This window comes from Cyprinodon variegatus, unplaced genomic scaffold, assembly GCF_000732505.1.
Source record: "Cyprinodon variegatus isolate N-32 unplaced genomic scaffold, C_variegatus-1.0 Scaffold188, whole genome shotgun sequence".
Taxonomy (NCBI): Eukaryota; Metazoa; Chordata; class Actinopteri; order Cyprinodontiformes; family Cyprinodontidae; genus Cyprinodon; species Cyprinodon variegatus.
In genome coordinates, this window is record NW_015150641.1 from 21,075 (window position 1) to 38,903 (window position 17,829).

Below are 17,829 nucleotides of genomic sequence, written 5' to 3' on the forward strand. Positions count from 1 at the left end.
TGTGTAGAGAAACAAAAAACTATTTTAAGCCAAATTACTTAAATGTGTAAGTATATTGAAGACTTTTCAACAATTGTTTCAGTAATATCTTGCTGAGAACGCAAACTAACTTTTTCCCTTGGTAATAACTGGTACATATACTCAAAGAATCACGCGCAAGGAGTGTGACTGAATACATAAAGACCTTCATAAATACCTCATAACACCATTAGATCTAAAATTAACAATTTAATGTAGTTCTAATTAAAAATTCAACAATGGAAAGAAAAGAAAGCATCATGTGGTTCAGGAAATTCTCACTGTGCTGCTTTTACAGAAAAACATTTATTAGATCCTCCTACTGAACAGGATTTAACAAGGACGGCTTTTATTAGCTTATGGTAAACCTAACTTTGGGTTTTCATTTTCCCACACTGGAGCCACTTTACTGATGGGTGAAAGCACATCATATATATTGCACACATGCACACACACAGCTGGTAAAATGCAAACCATATATGATATGAATGATGATATTCTGCATGATGATCCAAGTGCGCAAGTGTTTTGCAACATTTCACTGAAAATCTTTCCAGGATGCTCATACAGATTAAGTTTTCACACTCAACTGAATAAAAGCTGTGCATATCAAAAGGAAAGCTTATAAAATTATGGCATTTTTACTCTTTTTTAAATTTTCATCAGAGAAAAAAAGAGTGTGAGAGAGAGAGAGAACCAGAGTGACCCACCTGTGAGTGTGTCTTACTAATGTGATATTTCACACCACTCTCTGAGCTAAACTCCTTCTGACAGATCAGGCAAGTGTACTTTCCCATTTCACCACCACCCTGAAAAACACGCAAATATATATGCAAACAAACAAATAATTTTTAAACATAGAAATTAAATTAACTGAAACTATAAAAAAAACATATAAAGAAACTAATTATCTGAAGCAGAGATTTGACGGGTGTCAAAAGGGTCTTTATTAACTGTACTCTATGTATTTCACGTCTGTCTGTCCAGTAAATCTCCAGCGTTTTGTTGTCATGACACCATGACAAGTACAGCGCAATGCAATTCACTCTCTGCTTTTAACCCATCCCCTTTTGCGGCATCCCGGGGAGCAGTGTGGCATCAAGGGTCTTTGCTCAGGGACCCAGAGTGGCAGTCTGTGGGAGTGGGTTTCAAGCTCCCAACCTCAGGATTCCAAGAGCTTTGCACTGACCACTAGGCCACCACTCCCCCAAATCTGAGCCCTCTCAATGAAACTAGTATAAATATAAAGTTTTAATAATATCTAACAAACATTTTTACACTGGTAATCTCCAGGGATGTTATCTCCTTTGTGGAGGGCTGTTATTGGATGTCTTATATCGACTGATTATTACATTTGTTTGTATGTATGCATAGGCCTACACGCCTATATGTGGGAGATATAGTCATGAAACATCAGCATATCTTATTAACAGCTTGTGTTATGAGAAAACATGGAATCATTTCAATAATACAAATTGATAATCAGGCTTGATAATCAAGAATAATTAGGACCCCCTATTTTCTATGTGTGCAGAGGAAAATCCTAACTAAACTAAAAAGTTGCCCTATGATATGGTCTGGGTTTTGTTTTTTCTCCTTTCTGTTGTGAGTATTTGAGTTATTTATTCATTCTATGGTGAGAAATTTCAATCTACTATGAGAAAGGAAAGATCTGATCTGGCAGATAGCCTCAGGTTAAAATAATAGACTGGATTGTGCTTTTTTGTTCTGTGTCGGTACCTGGCTGCAGTTGGCAAGGTGTGCCTTCAGTCCAGACACACTGGAATAGACAGCTTCACAGTTCTGGAACAAAGTCAGCAAGATATTGAAGTGATTCAGTCAATTTTATGAAACTCTTATTTAAAAATCTTTGAAATAAAACAAAATTGGTATATTATGCTAAAAAATTGCTTAAAATCCAAGAATGCTTGCTTAATACTCACTGGACTGGTTAAATTTTCTATTTTATGAGCTTAGAACTGCCTTGATATGCAAAATAATATAATTTTAGACTATGAACCTTCTGTGATGATGAATTAATTATTTGACATACCAAATACACACACACATATATATATATATATATATATATATATATAGATAGATAGATATATTACTTAATATCTAAACTAACAGAATTTAAGGCATTTCCTCTTTCTTTTTAGAAACATTTTGCTTTAAATAGGCTATATGTTTTTCTGTGTCTTTTCTTACAGCATTTGTGCAGCAGATGAAGCCTTTCTCCTTCACTTGGTTCTTCCAGGTCTCCAGCAGCTCTGGGCTGAAGTTGGGCAGGCCAGGACGGGTGTAGTTCAACTGTAGATGAAAAAAAAAATATTCAAAGTTAAAATGACTGCAATAAAGATAACTCTGCTAAGATAACTGACAATTCAACATATTCTCATTATCAGTTCGTAGGAAATCGTACGAAAAGTTATGCACAGTATACCGTACGTTTTTGACGTTTTTCCTCGAAAAAACATATCAGTGCGCATGTGCAGCCAGACAGAAGAAAAAAGCAGATCCACGGATGGACGTAAAACTGGGACGGACAGTGCAATAATTACTTCATGATGTCTCTCACTAGGTTGCTTGCTGTCTTGTATCTTAGGGTTAGGGTTAAGGTCAGGGTTAGGGTTAATTGTATGTTAAATTCTATGTTATTGAATGGGGTATAAGATGCGCATGCGCAAGGATATCTTGTCTTGAGGCAAGAAGTAAAAATACGACAAAATACGACGAAAAAAACGTCAAAAACGTACGAAATACTGTGCATAACTTTTCGTACAATTTCATACGAACTGATAATGAGAATACACTGGACAATTTGGTAATCCCTTTGTTCTGTAAAGGAAAGCTCTGTTTTTACGTCTTGAAGCTTTCTATCCCTGTTTCTTTCCTGAGATCACTTGGGAAAACTCTTTAACTAACACTTCATGATGTAAATGTATTACACAACCATGAGACAGGACAACAGATTTTGACATAAACTGTTTTCTTACTCAGACCAGAGAAGTTGCTTAGGGCTACAGATGGCAACGCTTACCAATCGGGCTCACTTCTCGTTGAAGTGGCCTAGAATCACATCTAAAGAAGCATTTTACACAACTCCAGTATGCCACATCATTCCACAATTACATCATACATGTTTATAAATGAGCAATAATCCTTCGCTCCAGCCATATCAAACTATTACACAGTGTCCCAGATAAAAACACAGAAAACTCACTGTTAAAAAAGATCCACTCTGCCTGTGCCCCCATTTCACTCCCAAATTTCTGCTATGTACATAATGAACATGATAACTGTCTATCCTGACAGAAGAACTGTCCTAATTAGATCAAATACTTGGGAAAACATTCATTTTGACATGTAACAGGCAGGTATAATTAGGGTCTTAAGAATCCTTTCTTATACATTCACTTTTTTTATGTCACATTACTGTTTTTTTATGTGGTCGGCTCAAAAAATATACTGCTTATTCTGAAAACTAAAGTAATAAAAAAATCTTTATTTAAAAATGAATAAAAATTTCTGTTACATGAAATCCAATAAAGATCCACTGAATTTTGTGGTTCTTACATGAAAATCCTCGAGCTAGTATGGTTAATGTGTGACATCTGTGTCCTTACCCTCTTGCTGTCAGGCACCAGGTCGTCCTTGATGCGTCGCTTGGTGCCCCAGTCTTTGGCCAGCTCATCCTCAGCTATCTCCTGCAGGTGGAATACCGCCACCTGAGCAGACTGCCGCCTCACTCGGCCGCTGGGAGTCCTCTCAAAGTCTTCCCCCTGACTCTTCGTTTGTGCTGCTTTCTCTTTGCTTTGTTTTTTTCTCTCCTCTCCCATTTCTAGCTCTTTCTCTTTAAGCTGGCTGGATGGTGATTTCTCCTGCCAGTCTTTCCTCTCAGGCATGTTCTGCTCTTTTTTCTTCCCTACTGGTGGAGAATCGTCGGAAATTCCCTGGAAAAAACAGCCAAGGGACTTACTAAGTTTATTTTGGGAGACTGTTTTACAAAGAATATTTCCTCCTGAGTATAGATAGTCTCATCTAAAATGCACTCACTCTTTCCTTGCCAGTATTGTTGTTGGTGTCAGTGATGTTGTTCCTGTAGCTATTGGTGTTTGTGGCTGTTGTGATGGCGGTGATGGCTGGCGGATGCTCAGTGCGTATGTGGTAGTCTCTGCCTGCCTTGGAGCGGTAGCTCTTCCCACAGTGCTGACACAGAAACACAGGCTTCTCATCGTCAGAAAACTCTCTTCCACAACGCTGCTGGTGATACTGGTAGCCCATCAGGCTGGAAAAGTGGGCTGAACAACCCTGTGTTTAGTGTTAGTGTGTGTGTTTGTGTGCGTGCCAGAAGGTTTGTAATATGGTGTGACAACAGTGACAAGAGATGAGACAGGATGAACATTTAGCAACAAGCTTGTTAGAAGGAAACATTTAACTTGATTTGATCGATCTTTCCCAGTCGATGTCAGAAAGGTGTTCGTTTTCATGTGTGTAAACATGTTACAGCAGAAAATACATTTTACAGCATCTTCTTTTATTCAACAACATATTTGGAGCTTTGAATGACTAAAGGAAGAAAGTGATGAGTGGAAACGTGACAAAAAAGTAGATGAAGCTGAATTACTTGTTCCACAACCTTCTTCATATCAAAACTCAATACTTCTCCAGGCTTCATACAATGGCAGATATCCGTATAGAGATATCTGTATAACTCGGCATGGATAGAAGGTGCCTTGCAAAATCATCTATAGCCCCTGGATTCACATCATGTTTTAATCACTATCTTTATTGTGATTTATTAAGATTTTATTTGATATATCGACAAATTTACAAAATATCATTAGTTGTATAGAGGAGGCTGGGTTAGGGTGATGCAGTACATGGTTTCTTGTTTTAACAATAAAAAGATAAAAGGCTTAATCTCTATTTGTATTCAGTTTACATGAATCATTACCTTGCAGAAGGGGTCTGCCTCTAACAACTTTAGAAAATCTTTGCTCATAGACGGCATCTCTGAACAGCAGACGGCATGTTTTGCCGCACATCTTAACAGGATTTAGGCTATTCTAAAACATAATTATGGCTAAATTTAAACCTGTCTGCTCTTAATAATTGAATCTTCTGTCTAAAACTGTTCCTTTGTTGTGCTAGCTGTAGTTTTAATGCTGTTATACTGATGGATGGTAAATAGTCGCCTTAAACGGGTTTCCTTCCATTGAACTCGGACTGTGATAAATCAAACTATTCCCATACTATGATGAAACAACAACAAAAGATTTTATGAAGGGATGTCAGAATAAAGGGGTCTATATACAAATACCGAACACATTTTTCTAATTTTTCAACAATACTGCATTTTGGGTGTTCTGTGATATAAAATAAGAAATTGCTACATTTAAAGGGGTTTGAATACTTCTTCAAGGTAAAGGATGGATTAAAGGATGGATACATAGGTGAGTCAAACTAGTATCCAGGATGGTCTTGCAGGGGCTAAAATGGGCTGGTGTCGATCTTTATTTTCTTTTTATATTATTTCTCAAATATGCAAAAAAAGAAATATTGAATTGATTTAGGAACCATGTTAAATGACAGCGACAGGTTTGAGGAGGATGAGAAAAAGACAGTAATTCCAAAATGAAAAAATACGGAGGGAGGATTAAGGCAACTAAAATGGCAATATTGATGGAATAATATGAATGATAACTAGACTAATGACAGAGTGAATGATACAAGACCAGACAAAGAAAAGACCAGAACAAGAAAAAGAGAATACCTCACTAGGACACTTGATTCGTCCAATTTGTTTGAGCATCCGCCGCAGCCGTTCCCTCTCTTCATGCTCGTTGACCGTCTGGCCTTCGCTCCCTGAGGGCTGAGGGGGAACAAACACATCGTCAGGTTAGCATGTCCCACCACAGCATCACACATTTCCTCACACCATAATAAAATCGTAGAAGACAACATGTTTTCATCTCATCCGTGTGGCAGGATCATTAGAAGATTTCACAGTGAGACTGTTTCCTGAGGTGTGTTGATGACGACTGTCAGGCGCATGCTTTCACTCGAATATCGCTTGGTTCCAAACACAGCCGAGACCAGAACAACAGCTGGTAAGGCTGCCAGGAAGGAAAAAGATGTGCAGGGAACCTGAAAGAGTCTGGACCCGCTGAGGAATCCCAGGAGGGTAAACTTCATGAGTTTACTCATGTGCTAATGCACTCAGAGAACGATGGCATGCAACTCTGCAGCAGCTAAAAGCTGAAGGTAAAAAGGAGATGTCCTTTTATCCCAACAGTAACAGCAACCAGCAGGCTGCTTCAGAGATTTACATTGATAGGGTAGAAAATCATGACCCTACATCCACATGTATAATTAATTTCTCGAGCATATAAAGAGAAAAATAAGTGCAGGAACAACAGGGAGAGACAAGCAATATTTTGTCTTGTGTGGGTCTGCATTGCCCAGCGATGGACTAGTGACCTTTCCCCATCCTGCCATGCAGTGTATGTAAATATCTTGTTTCACCTGCATAATGCAGTAAGGCTGGTCCACATACACACACTTAAAACACAAGAGATCAAAGCGGCAAACTACAGACCAGATGAAGATCAAACTAGAGCAGCAGTAGAATGTGGCTGCTATGAACTAACAAAAACCTAGAGAAGAAATACATTAATTAATCAGTTATTAATAAAAAAAAATCTACATTGATGTTAGACATGATTATGGCAATAAAAATAATTGGTTCACTTAAAAGTAGAATTGGACCGCAAGGTAAGGTCTGAAAGACTGATAAGACTAGGGCTGTAACTGGTGATTGTTTTGCTTATAAATTAAACTGTGATTGCTTTTATAGCAAATAAATTAATAATCAGATGGAAACCTTATAGAAGATTTTATACAGAATTTAAACCAGGTGAAGATAAAACTATTTGATGTCTGGTTACACATGTAATTTGAAAATAAATTGTTGCATTACACAGTTGGACTTTTCTGGTACTGACCGATCATTAGTACAACACCGCCTAGGCTGAAACGCTTCATAAATATACATGTATACATGGACATGACTCCTTTCAGCCTATGTCTTTACTACCAACCTACATGCTACAAGCTTCAAGGTTTACTGCCTGTAGAGTCGTTAATTTTTGATGATACCTTTACAAATAAGCAGCTCTGAATTATTTAACAAACATTATTGCAGTGCCATTGCTCTAATGCAGCAGCATTGATGATAGTATCTTAATGAAGCTCTCTGATATCAGGCTTAAGAAAGCTCCAGAAAGAAAATCGAGCATGAAAACAGAGAAAAAACATCATCTAGTTTATGATAGCCTGCAAAAGACTATCATATTGTAAGGAATAAAAAATAGATTTATTTTACTGAACAGACAGATGTAAAAATATAAGGTATTTCTTAATGGGGGCATGGACAAAGACAAAAGTAATAGCTTCTTTTATCGTGGTATGGATATACACTATCCTTTTCACTGGTATATAATACAGTAGCTCCGAAACATTCAAAACATTTTCCTTAAAAAAATATAGATGTGGGTTCAAAACATCCTTCAAAAAAGACATGTGCAAGTGTACCTTGGTGCTGTGTTCAGCCATGGTGTGGTAGTTGAGGCCAGCCTTGGAGCGGAACTGTTTCTGGCACTGCTGGCATTTTAGGGCATCCTGGAGCTGCAGACATTAAGGTGCAAACAGAGAAGTACGTCAGTATTGATTTATACATGGAAACGCTATGAGGGTGAGTGATCCATTGCTAATGTGAGGAGTCTATTGTTTGCTACTTTAACACGGTTAGGCACCCACTGAGCTATTACAATGACTGTAGGAACAGGAACAAAAATTTGCTCATTAGAAAAGCAAATTTGGCTATACTAGCTGTTTAAACTTATTTAATGTATTACAGTTCACAAGAGTAAAGTGCTACGGAAAGAAAACATTGTATATATACCAGTGTGTGTGTTTAATCACCTGATTAGGGTTTAAAAAAATAAAAACATAAATAAAAATACGGAGAACATAATAATTACGTTACCAGCTATAAATATTGGGTTTTTGTTTTTTTTAACCATCTACAGTAGACTGTATACAGTCATCACTGTAAAAATGCACAGGCTGTGAACAGGTGGAATCTTAATAAAGTGGAATAAAAGTTAAAATTCTGGAACATTTGGTTTATCAAAACATTAAACGAAATGGATATAAAAGTAAAAATCCTTCTATTTGGCAATGTCTCCACACGTCTTGAAAATTCTTTAGAGGATTGCAGATTTGGAGTGCCTGCCACATATTTTAAGACAGATCCACTGTTGGCGTTTCTCTATAACTCTGTTAATATAAAGACCCAGTGCAAAGAAGAACATGATGTTATTAACAGGTCATTTTTACAATGTAGACTTTCTAAGGAGCAACAGGTAAATTTCACCGCTAGGTGGGCTGTTGAGCACTGACGGTAGACCAAAACAAGATGTGTGACAAAGTTTTCTCTTACATAGAATAAACAAACAGCAAAACAGAATCACTTTTAAGAGAAACATTTTTAGAGAAGAAATAATTCATAACTTTATAATGCTGAATTAAGCAAAATAACTTAATTTGTTTAGATAAATGTTTCGAATCCCTGGATGCGTTTTTCCACCATTTGGCTCCTAAACTACGCTGCTCTCTCTGAGCACGGAGGACCAGCTATTCACATGGATGTAAATACACATGCGACCAGAAAAGCACATAGAGATGATGATGTCATACCATATTCCATCTAATAAAAGAGCTTTAGTTCCTCACATTTCTATATCTTTAGTCCTTTCAATCAGAATATTTTTTTATGGCCAATCTTGTGTGAACAAACAAGGAAACGGACTTGGTTTAATTTTGCTCACAATATATATAAAAAAAAAAAAAAACAGGAATATAACACAAAGAAAGTGTAACCGGTGGTACTGTTGATCTTATGATTAATCAAACTGCCTTAATATAACAGATGGGTGGAACTATTTTTCTTTGCACACTTTTTCTGCCTGTGTATCTCTCACCCTAACATATTTTCCAAACAGCTGAAATTGATTTTCTTGTGAGCGAATAACAAGCTTCTTTCAGCCAGCTAACTGACTGAGCTATTTTTTGCTTCATACTGCGAGGGAGAGATGAGGTGGTACATATTTTTCAATGTCTTAAAAAAACTTTAGGTTAGAAGAAAGCTTTTTTTTCTCGCTGTAAAAACTCTCTTTATCTATTCCCTTTAGTCCCAGAAAATGCAAGAATTTGTTGTTTGTTTTTTATTCCCCATGTGGTAGACAGATACACAGCTGGTTTACCTTCTGGCAAATCTCCATGTGTTTCTTCAGGCCTTGGATTGTTTTCCTGGTGACAATGGAGCAGGTGGGACATACCACTTCCCCTCGCTCTGAGATTGTTCGCTGCCACTGAGTGTCAGCAACACCACCTGAGCAACAAAACCGTTAACAGTGAGACTTTGTTAGAGGCAGATCAAATAATATGGATTAGGGACATTTGAATGTAAAGCTATGTTCTGTTTAGTAATTGAATTGATCCATCAGATCTAATAAAAAAATTTGCCCAGAAACAGACTGAACCCACCAAAGGAGCATGCACTAGATAAGCAGGAGGAAGGAATCAAATTTTAAACCGAGAGCAAACCCACACACATAGGTAATGACAGCCCTTCTAGCCACAGTAATTATTTTCAAAGTAGCCCTGTGATGGACTACAGACCTTTTTTGCATGTTACTCGCTTCTTATATAATATCGGTTTGGGTCTGTCCTAGCCACCTCTTCATCCAGGGGAGGATGGAGCAGTTAGAGAAAACATGCAAATTAACAAATATTTAGGAGCTGAAACCATCTACTAAACTGCCAGAAATGTTTGTTGTTGCCCAATTCCATAAAAAAAAATCTAATATCTGTTAAAAGATGCTGGGATTTTGAAAACTCAAACAGGGTTGTAATTTGACAAAATCAGTGGGAAGCAAATCATATTTAATACCCATTTTAGAATCAATAGACTAGATTGGAAATATATTCTATGTTACTGTATCTGTTGGAAAAATTCAGGTATAGCAAACAGACGGAAGCACGCAGATTTACATGGTACACATTTGAAAAACAGAATAACAAAAAGAGACTGTATAGCAAAGGTAAATTTACAAAATGCAATAAAAAAATACAGTTATTAAACATAGCATTATTAGAATTAGAACTCTATTTAACTAACTCTATTTATTTAACTCTGCTTCTGTACTTTCAACTTTCACATTTTGGAATAAAATGAAAACCACTCTTCTGCGATGGCGACCTGTCCAGGGTTTACCCCGCCTCTTGCCCATTGACAGCTGGAAATAAGCACCAGCACCCCTCACGACCCCAATTGGGACAAGCGTGTCATGGATGATAATGGATAATGGATGGATGAAAACCACTCTTTTTTTGAGGAATTTGACGGTTTTTGCTGATTTTACAGGTTTCTGCTCTGTCTACTTGTTACTACATTTTTTATGCGGCGTCACATTTAATCAACGGATGGGATCGAGGTTCTCACCTGAACTTGCTGTTGCTGGCTCCTTTTTGGAGGACTGAGCAGATACGGGTCTTCTTTGATGCTCATCACTGAACCCACAGCCCTCTGGTCTCTTAACACGACCCGCCTTCAGCTTCTCCTCTACCTTAGTCATACCTGAAGGGCAAACACAGAAAATATATCTATGATTGAAATTATTTTGACCATTAGACAAGGAGAGAGAATCTCATCGAAAAGAGAGGATTATGCACATTGCTTAGTACGAAACAAAGGACTGAAAGTTTATATTTACCACTGTAAATATAAATTGCTGTTATTGAATCACTTTGCAAAACTTACAACAGATTTTCCATTATATTTATGTCTAAATTTTAACTAGGACATTTGAATGCATGAATAAGCTGTAGACTACCTCTTATGTTACACTGATTTTATGTTTAATACTATCCTGCTGGATTGGCAACACGGTATCTAGGACTGCATCAACTCTCAGAAGCTTTCCTATTCTTGCCGAAGGAAAGCATCATCCAAAGCATGATCCAACCACTGTCATGTTCCATTAGGGTGATGCTGTGTTATAGGTGAGGTGTATTGCTAGTTTACACATTAGGCGAGGTGTATTGCTAGTTTACACATTAGGCCTGACCTTCAAAGATACCAAATAGGAAGCAAAGTGCATGGGAAAAATTCTTTGTTTGTTGATTGACCCTTAACCCCTCTCTGACAATACATGGATCCAGTCAGATTTACAGCAGTTTACACTCTAAGCTGGATTTACTTCCACAAACCTTTCTCTCAATGGTCGCTTCTTCCAATACATTCCAAAACAAAGCAGGCCATAAGAACTTAATTAAACATCTATACTTTTTTGGAGCCTGTTATTACGAAGCCCCTAAAGGGACATGGAGGGGGAAAAAATGACTTTTGCGAGATCCCGGAATAGTTTTGTGAGAGATCTCGCAAAAGTTTATTTTTTCCCTCCATGTCCCTTTAGGGGCTCCGTATGATTGCATACTGACCTTGTCTGTTTTGGGACTTCTCTAGAAATTAAGAACCTCTGCAAATCATCCTCCATGGTTTTAGCTGACAAATGGGCTTATTATCATCCCATAGAAGTACACTTTGCACCTCCAATGTTGTGTGTTTGTTCTACTTCCGGTTCGCTGACATGGCAAAACGTTTTGCGAGATCTTGCAAAAGTATTGCGGGATCTCGCAAAGTTTATTTTTTCCTCCATGTCCCTTTAGGGGCTCTAGAGAGGTAAAATTCTCTTGCCATAAGTAAGAGATGCACGCTTTTGACCGCTAAAATTTTTTGCATTTGAGCTTTCATCTGGCTTTCAGAAACACTAATAAAGCCACAAAAACTACATCCGCAGTTATGTTTTAGATTTAAAAAATGTCTTTACAGGTGGTAATATCTTAATTTGCATATCATGCACCTAAAAAGTTGTGGGTTTGGTCATTAGAATATGATCTGGATACTGATTTAAGGCACGCACAAAAGAAAATAGCTTTGCACGAGGTGCCTAATGAATTGCATGCACAAATCGCTTTACGCCTTCTTTCAAGATCTGCTCTGCATTTGCCAACAACCTATTCTCTGACCTCTCAACTGTCTTTTGTGGTCTTTGTGCTGTGGACCATTAAAAACTAACAGGAAAATTTGTTGGGTTGGATTTTATTCAGTCATATCAGGTTAAAGGGCCTTGAATACAAGTACACCCCATTTTCTTCTAAGAAGTTCATCAACGTATGCAATGTAAAATGATTTTTAAATTTGCTTTTGTCAGTTGCACAAAATGCCCATAAATTGCAGTAAAGTGTGCAGTTATATTTAGGCATACTGCAATATATTTCAAAGGTTATACTTCTGTAAGGCGATCCATATACATTCATTAGAGGAAGTGTAAAACAGAGCAAACAGACTTGAAAAATGGCAGATGAATTGCTTGACATGTGGTGTGAAGTGCTTTGCAGCCTGAATATGCCACATGAGTCAGTGAATATTTCCAGCATATCAATGAGACAGAGACAGAAGGAGGTTGGTAAAGCTGTGTATGTGACTCACTGTTTCATTTAGCCAGAAATGAAGCATCGCAGCAGTTGCCACATTAACGCAGTTAAAAGACTAGCTCCATTGATCAGTAGCAATAGGGAGCATTCACAATGACACAACCCATCATACAACCAGATGCATTTCCCTTGAATAGGGCTAGAAAGCAACTCCGCAGGGACACAGTGCTATATTAGCCATCCTTAGAATTGTATGATTAAATAAAACATCAATATATTCTAGAGGTCTGCTGTAATCATTGCTAATTCTTTCTTTACAGACAGGCTGTTTATCAACTCTAAAATCGCAGAGACATGATGTTTAAAACGTAGGGGAAAAGCTTACATTTCCATTGATGATCTAGACTTACCTTTAAGCCCGAATGTCCCGGATATCGACGGCTGTTCTCCTGTGAATTTTTTAGGAGTTTTCTGCTTTCGTCCTAAATCATTGAAATATGGATGTAGTAAAGAAAAACAATCAAAAAAGAACAGTCATCATATCACTAAAGAAGAAATATCCAGTACATGACAAATGTTTTGCCGGTGCCTTACTGTGCCTCATTCGCTCAGGATCTTCATCGGGGTAAGAAGAGGGAATGCTTCCTCCCTCACTTTCACTCCCTCCTGCGTCAGATGATGTGCTCTGAGACTGTGGCTGATCTGTCTGTGACTGGTGTATTTGCTGCGAAGCCGGGATCTGAGCGTGCACTTTCCTTTCGCTCTTCAGGTGGGCCAGTTCTCCATTCTGGGACGGTGTGGACACCTCATAAGTCTTTTTCACCTTGAAGAACATCGGTGAGGGATGACTGTTCTCCATTGGTCTGAGTTCACAGACAGAGAGGACAGATCTGGGTATTAAAACATCTTTAACAATGTCTGCCTGGTGACTATGGGATGGAATTTGAACTTTCAGTCACCTTTTCTTTACGTTGGACTTAACAGGAATTTTAAGAAGCTGCTCCTCCTTGGCTTCCTTGCTAACTCTGTCTGGATGGTTCCACAGCTTGTGCTTCTCAAGCCGCACTTTTGTGGCAAAAGCTGCCTCACAGTAGGGACAGCCATGACTCAGCTTCTCAGCTACAGAGGCCTGAATAAAGATATGATAAGAGGGGATCAAGGATAAGCTCTCCCTCTGCACAATATCCAACATCAGCAGATGCCTATTATGTAAAGGTTTTAGGTAGCTAATATACAGTTTAAATCCTAAATTGTAAATTCTAAATTTCAGGGTTCAATTAGGAATCTGATGAGTTTCTTGAATCTATAAAGGCTATTCAAAAGAATATAAGCAGAAATAATAGCAGGAAAGCAGAGCTAAGTGACTCACCGCTTGGCAACGTTGATAGTGGTACTTGACGCCATAAATGCTGGGAAATTCTAACCAACAGCCTGAACATGGACATTTAACCCTGGCGCGGCGCTTGAACTCTTCCTTCCATTGTATCACCAAATGGGCCTACTCAGAAATAATGAAAAGATAATCAGAATAAAAAAGTTATTTTCCATAGAGCTGGTCTATCCTGCAGATATCAGGAAGGAACAGTCTACTGTGCACCCATTGGCCCTCATTGATAAACATGTACGCAGACTTCCACCCAAATCTTGTGATCTACAAACAACAAATTAGTAAAAAAGAGCAACCCTGACCCCAACTCTGACCCATCTGTACGGTATGCAGATTTTGGAGATGGGAAATTGGGAACATGATAGTTACTGATAATTCTCAGACATTTAATTTCCCTTAATATGAAATATTGATTGTATATCGATTAAATCTGATTTGGTACCTCAGTCTGACATACTGGCACTCCTGAGCATAAAAAAGGTTCAAAAGCATCTACTTCCTTAATTTGTCACACCTCTAATGACTCTCCATCTCACTCACTAACATAGCTATCTCTGTCTGAGCGTTTTCACTCCCTTCAGTGCCATTAAATGACTTTGATCAGCTAACTAATAGACAACGGTTTTTCTGTGGAGCTTTGCATGGACCGTTTCTGGCTGAATGTTAGCAAGTAGTGCCAAACTCTGAGTACAGCTGTGATTTATAAAGGACATTTGCTTGGTTTTATGCATGCAAATAGTTTTTATAAATAACAATTTTATTTTTTAATTTTTGGCGAGTGCCATTTTTGAGTTTTTTTTAGTATGCAAACTACGCAATGTTATATAAATGAGACCCCAGATGAAGCACCAAGTCATGTTGAAAAGAAACACTCACAGGAATGCTCCGAAGCTCCTGACCTTCGGTTTTGGGTCGACCTTTTCTCTTCCCATCTGCTTGTTCATCACACATTAAACCTGGCAAAATGAGAAAAAAAATGACATCACTTCTTCAGACTTAATAAAAGCTTGCAAACTTTAATGGCACTGTTCTGTGAACTGTCAGGTAAGACAACCCATTTTAGTATATTCTATGCTTTTAAGTACAATCTAAGGGGTCTTAATCACTTCAAGGGAAGCCGGTTTTCTCATAACATACATCACATCACCTGCAAACAATACTTGCATGTTTATGCTTACTCTTATAAACTGTTAATCATCTACTGAACTTCTTTTTCTGTGTCAAAGTGGATTTTATGACAATACAGTGCAATTTTCTTCTGTACTTTGTCCATCGTCCTTTTTTTAAGCACTGCCTCACTCTCTGTTTCACACACAAAAGCTGTAGAGAGGATTTATTTTGTGCGTCCCAAAGGCAGCTGCAATGAGCAGCAGCACTTGCAAGTTATTGTATGATCCCTACATGGATCATATACAGAGAAACAATTTCTTTCATAAAATAACAATGGATTTTTACCAGTTATTAACTCATTTACCACTTATTTAACACACAAAAATTCCCTGAAAAAAGAGCACATTTATACTTACCAGAGCCTCAGTTTGCTACATAAATCATTGTATTTTTTTTAAAGGGAATTATTGCAAACTATCTGAATATTATTGAATATTATTACATTTGCATATCCTCCACCCAGTATTTTGTCAAATCTGATGATAAGCACAAGTTGTGTATATTCATGAAATCAAACTACAGTACATGGACCACAGCACACCATCAGGATCTAGGTAAGAAAATGGATTCCAAAGAGACTAAGTCTCATTTCTGAAAGAAAACTAAGTAATTATTAATCATACTTTAAAAAAGAAACTTTATTTTTGTATTATAAATATTTTTTTTATTGGCGTTTTCATTAGCTCTGACAGGAAAATCCTCATATCTGACGTTAAGGTTTTACAGCAAAGAATCAAATACTGGGTTAAGCCATGTCAATACATCATGGACTTACTTTTAATATATATTTAAATATATTTAATATGATTGAAAACTGTCGAAAAAGTGAAAGTGAAACCGTTGTGAGCAGAGGATATTAATTGCAGGAAGTTGAGTGCACCTCTGACACAGCAGGCCGCAGACTGACTGCCTCAGCTCCCTTTATACTCCTTGTTGCACCCCTTTCATCTCTGATATTGCTGCTTTCCTCTTCTCTCACCACAACACTACATTTCTCTCTTTTCTCTCTGTGCTCATACACTTTTAAACCTCACATTTCCTTTTACCCTGCACACCGCCACATAAGTAAATCAACCAAGAAAGATGAAGAATCGTTTCCGTATAGGAGTATACCTAAAAAAATAAATGTGAAACTAGGGAGAAGAGAACTCCACAGAAAGATTATTTTTCTGAAAGTAACTATTAATGACAATGCTGCAGGTAACCCTGCTTAGATAAGATTAAGGAAGTCAAAGCAAAAGTATTTTTATTCTTTACACATGTTTGCAATTTGTTTCACTTTAACCAAAGACAACTATTTAATATATTTAATTTTAAGAAAGTTAGCTTAGAATGGTGTTATTTCTTTTTAACTCAGATACCCTTAAACAAAATTTGAACTTTAAGTCATTATAACCATACTGGCCAGGTCTGTCAAAAGTTTTTTTATTCTTTTTTTTATTGATCATAAATTGGAACAATACCAATGTGCTTAGGATGAAGTTGTGAAATGTAACCCAGACTTAGTAAATAAAATAAGTTTTAGCCATCTTACAAAGCATTTTCCACTCCTTATGTGAACAAGGAAAAAATTTGTCACAACTGAAATCAATATTTGGTAGTTCACCAGAACAGGGGTGATGCCAGGGATTGTGGGGCCCAATAAAACAAAATAAACCATCCACCCCCCAACCCCTGAACAGCCACTGTTACCACATCACTGAGATTTAAATGACTTATAGAAAAAATTGGTAGACTAACTTTAAACGATTACAACAACCTCATATCCTTCTAGTTCAATACCAGTAATAGCACAATCCTACTAATGCTAGTGCAAGTCTGAATACAGAAACCAACCAACCATGCTGAATGTTAAATGTGCTGTCACTGCAGACTAATTTGGTCACCTTCACCCAGGCAGGGAGGAGAAGTTATGGTGATATGGGGAGTCAGGGCTTCTGCTGACTCTCACTCATCTGATGTTAGTTGTAGCAAAAGGGGAAAAAGCAAGCTAAATATATAAATATATTGCTAAACATCCCCTTCACTGATTAAATGTCAGTGAAATGTAGGCTAATGCTAGTCTGTAGCTGAGCTAGCTCTCATATTTCACCGTGGGCAATAAAGGCAAATTTATGCTTCTGACGCATACCCTCTGCAACCGTCAAATCTGTTTCCGTGCATGACCACCCCCCCGCGCAGAGGTTCTGCAACCGCCCTTGTGCACCTCAAAAAAATCTTGACTAAGCGTTGGACGATCGCAAACCCGCCACACCTCATGAGGAAGTGCGCAGACAAAAAGCAGCTGTGATTGGTCCTTGGTATGCCTTGCCAGCTGTCCGTGTGGTCGTCCTTCTTGGAATGGCGTGCCGGCGCGCCATTTTAAAAAAACCTAGGAACAACTACAATGGACAATTATGATGAAAGGTTAATCGAGGAGGTTCAGAAGTACAATCCGTCGAAGTTCTTGCTAATTTTCGAATAGGCTCTCCCTTGTGCTATGGTGTGAAACTGCTGTGCCTCCTCAGAAATTCCATATCAACAGTGCAGAAGCATACCAGCAAAACTGGTTCGCGACCAGACCAAAGCGACATTTGATGTGTGCGGTTGCAGAAGTATGATCTGCCCTTAAAGGAATAGTACACCCAAAACATGATTAGCCTTCATTTTCTACTCACCCCCATGCTGAACTACACTCTGGAGTA

The 17,829-nt window shown here is 37.9% G+C and overlaps 1 protein-coding gene across 4 annotated transcripts in view; it reads right to left on the minus strand.

The window, feature by feature from the left end:
- The window catches only part of znf512b (zinc finger protein 512B), a 51,014-nt gene that overhangs the window by 3,477 nt on the left and 29,708 nt on the right, over nt 1–17,829 (minus strand). For 3 of the 4 annotated variants that reach the window (XM_015379273.1, XM_015379272.1, XM_015379275.1), the window contains 14 exons: nt 14,852–14,931; nt 13,958–14,086; nt 13,548–13,717; nt 13,183–13,451; nt 12,999–13,070; nt 10,595–10,729; nt 9,354–9,481; nt 7,621–7,713; nt 5,801–5,899; nt 4,081–4,335; nt 3,651–3,977; nt 2,233–2,334; nt 1,759–1,821; nt 729–827 (listed from right to left, as the gene is read on the minus strand). In XM_015379273.1, the coding sequence (XP_015234759.1) occupies nt 729–827; nt 1,759–1,821; nt 2,233–2,334; nt 3,651–3,977; nt 4,081–4,335; nt 5,801–5,899; nt 7,621–7,713; nt 9,354–9,481; nt 10,595–10,729; nt 12,999–13,070; nt 13,183–13,451; nt 13,548–13,717; nt 13,958–14,086; nt 14,852–14,931 (2,021 nt within the window). The remainder of the gene's footprint in view (nt 1–728; nt 828–1,758; nt 1,822–2,232; nt 2,335–3,650; nt 3,978–4,080; nt 4,336–5,800; nt 5,900–7,620; nt 7,714–9,353; nt 9,482–10,594; nt 10,730–12,998; nt 13,071–13,182; nt 13,452–13,547; nt 13,718–13,957; nt 14,087–14,851; nt 14,932–17,829) is intronic. The other variant, XM_015379274.1, reaches the window with a different exon arrangement.